This window comes from Penaeus chinensis, chromosome 18 (genome assembly GCF_019202785.1).
Source record: "Penaeus chinensis breed Huanghai No. 1 chromosome 18, ASM1920278v2, whole genome shotgun sequence".
Classification (NCBI taxonomy): domain Eukaryota; kingdom Metazoa; phylum Arthropoda; class Malacostraca; order Decapoda; family Penaeidae; genus Penaeus; species Penaeus chinensis.
Window position 1 is genome coordinate 27,363,645 of NC_061836.1, and position 2,500 is coordinate 27,366,144.

General features: G+C 31.4%; 1 protein-coding gene across 1 annotated transcript in view; it reads right to left on the reverse strand.

Moving 5' to 3' along the window:
- The window catches only part of LOC125034764 (venom carboxylesterase-6-like), a 38,689-nt gene that overhangs the window by 27,985 nt on the left and 8,204 nt on the right, over positions 1-2,500 (reverse strand). The window contains exons 2-3 of the mRNA XM_047626709.1: positions 2,047-2,239; positions 972-1,142 (exon numbers count right to left, since the gene is read on the reverse strand). Coding sequence (XP_047482665.1) covers positions 972-1,142; positions 2,047-2,235 — 360 coding nt within the window. The 5' untranslated portion in view covers positions 2,236-2,239. The remainder of the gene's footprint in view (positions 1-971; positions 1,143-2,046; positions 2,240-2,500) is intronic.

Genomic DNA, 2,500 nt, shown 5'->3' on the forward strand with positions numbered 1-2,500 from the left:
GAAAACTTTCTTCGTGTGTGTTTCAGACAGCAATGGCTATACTAATAACAGTAATGATAATGATAATACTGATGATAATGATAATAATAATAATAGTAATAATAAGAAATAATAATAACAATATAAATGATAGTGATAATGACAATAATAATAACAACAATGAAAACAATGATGATATTAATAGTAACAATAATAATGATAAGCAATAACTAATAGTAATAATAATAATAATTTTAATAATGATAATAATAATGAAAATAATGATAATAATAGAAAATGATATTGACAATAATAACAATAACAATAATAATGATGATTGTAATGAAGATGATAATAATAATAATGATAATAAAAATAATGGTGATATGATTATGATGATAATGATGCTAATAATGATAATAAAATATTAATAATAATAAAGCAATGGAAATAATGATAATAATAGAAATGATGATGATAATGATAATGGTATTAATAATAATAACAATAATAATAGTAATAATAATAATAATAATAATGATAATAATAATAATAATAATAATAATAATCATAATAATGACAATAATAATAATGATAAAATAATAATAATAATATCAATAATGATAATAATAATGTTATTGTTATTAATCATAATACTAGTACTACTATTACTACTACTAACAATAATAATAACAATATTAATAATGATAGTATGATAGTAGTAGTGGTAATAATAGTCATCCTCATCATAAATAGTTATTATGAAATAACTGGTTGATTTGTTTACATGCGTACTTTACCAGTTACTCTCATGGGTTGGTAGTAAACTGCCCATTATCAATTCATCATTAACAATTTACTCCTTATAAACAACGAAACAAGAACATCCTGTAAACATGAACAATGCAAAAGCAATATACATACTAAAGGAAACAACAATCATAGCAAAACCCTTGACTATAAAGAATAAAGAGATACAGACATATACGTACATGAGGCGTGTGCACATTGAGGTACAGACAATCCTCGGATCCCCTGAGTGTGTACGAAGAGGATTCTCCCGTGATGAGAGACGAGGGGGGGAGGGGGGCGAGCTGAAGACAGGGGGGAGGGGGGCGGGACCCGTCCATTACCCCCTCCCATCTCTCGGCGCGAACTGGGTCCTTTTTTTATAGAGGGGGTGGGGTGGGAGGGAGAAGGGTGAGATAAGTTTGATTTCTTGTTGATAATGAGGTTATGATTGTTTTTTTGTTTTTTATATATGTAAGTAAGGTATCTCGGGGACGTTTAATGATGGTACGTTCAGATTAACTGTGTTTTATGAGAAATTTTATATAGTCGTTTTCATTTCTTTCATCACACGAGTCACTTTTTCAATAATTCATAGAATCATACTTATATGCATAAGATAAGAAAAAAAGCGAGGAAATAGTAATGGAATAGAATTAGTGACGGTAGGAAAGCAGAATAAAAAAACTGTGATATATAAAAATATCTTTACAATCATATCTACGTTACGTATGATACAGTGGTAAACGAAATAAAATCAAGAAAAATCAGTAATGAATGATAAATACCATGACATAAACCACTGAAATGTGGAAATGCAGTGAACCAGTGTCAAGATGTACCAAATGTAGGCCAACTGTCGCTCACTAATGGCTGATTAACATTATTTAGGTCTTGGGTTTATGGCCGGAAGCTTTTATAAATGTTCTATAAATATTTCGTTTTCATGGCGGGGTTAACTGGGCACAAGCTTATTATATTATTTTCACGATGACTCTCTTTAGTTAATCTGTTTTTAAGGCGATGAACACAAAAACATTCCATTCGTTTTTCATCTAATTTTACCTTCAGATTAATGTTAATGTAATGGATCTCACTTTTCGAATTAAATCCCTTATTAAACGCATCCATATTTCAGAAGGCCATGTAAAAAATACCCAACCTTCGTATATACAAGAAACAAAATTATTTTTTTCAACAAAATCTTTCAGAAAGAATACGCCATTAATACCGTCGAAGCTGGTTACTTCTATCAGACCATTAACCACAGCTACTCACTCTAAACCTTAACTCTCCGACGGGCGGCTTCGCGTAGGGAATCCCACGGTAGGTGTAGAAAATCTTGCCCTTCGTCGATATCTCCTTCACACCCGATATCTTGCCGTGGCCGCTCGCGCCTTCCACGCACACGATCGCTGCCCAAATGACCCCCACCGTCATTAATACCAGCGTTGGCGATTCTTTCATTTCGCTATAAAGGGACGGGAAAGAGAGAATTAAGTGGATGAGAAATGTTAAAAGATTTGTATACATTGAAGTGGTGTGTGTCTTTGTGTAAATGTTATTCTTCCCCCTTAAATCAAACGTTAACATACATAAGTAACTAGACCAGCTGATTACCTATGGCATATTGATGTTACAACATTCTTGAAACATTCTTAGGCATCATGAATACTTTGAATATGACGATAGCTAAGGTATTTTACAAATCAATTAGTGAATTAATACTGAT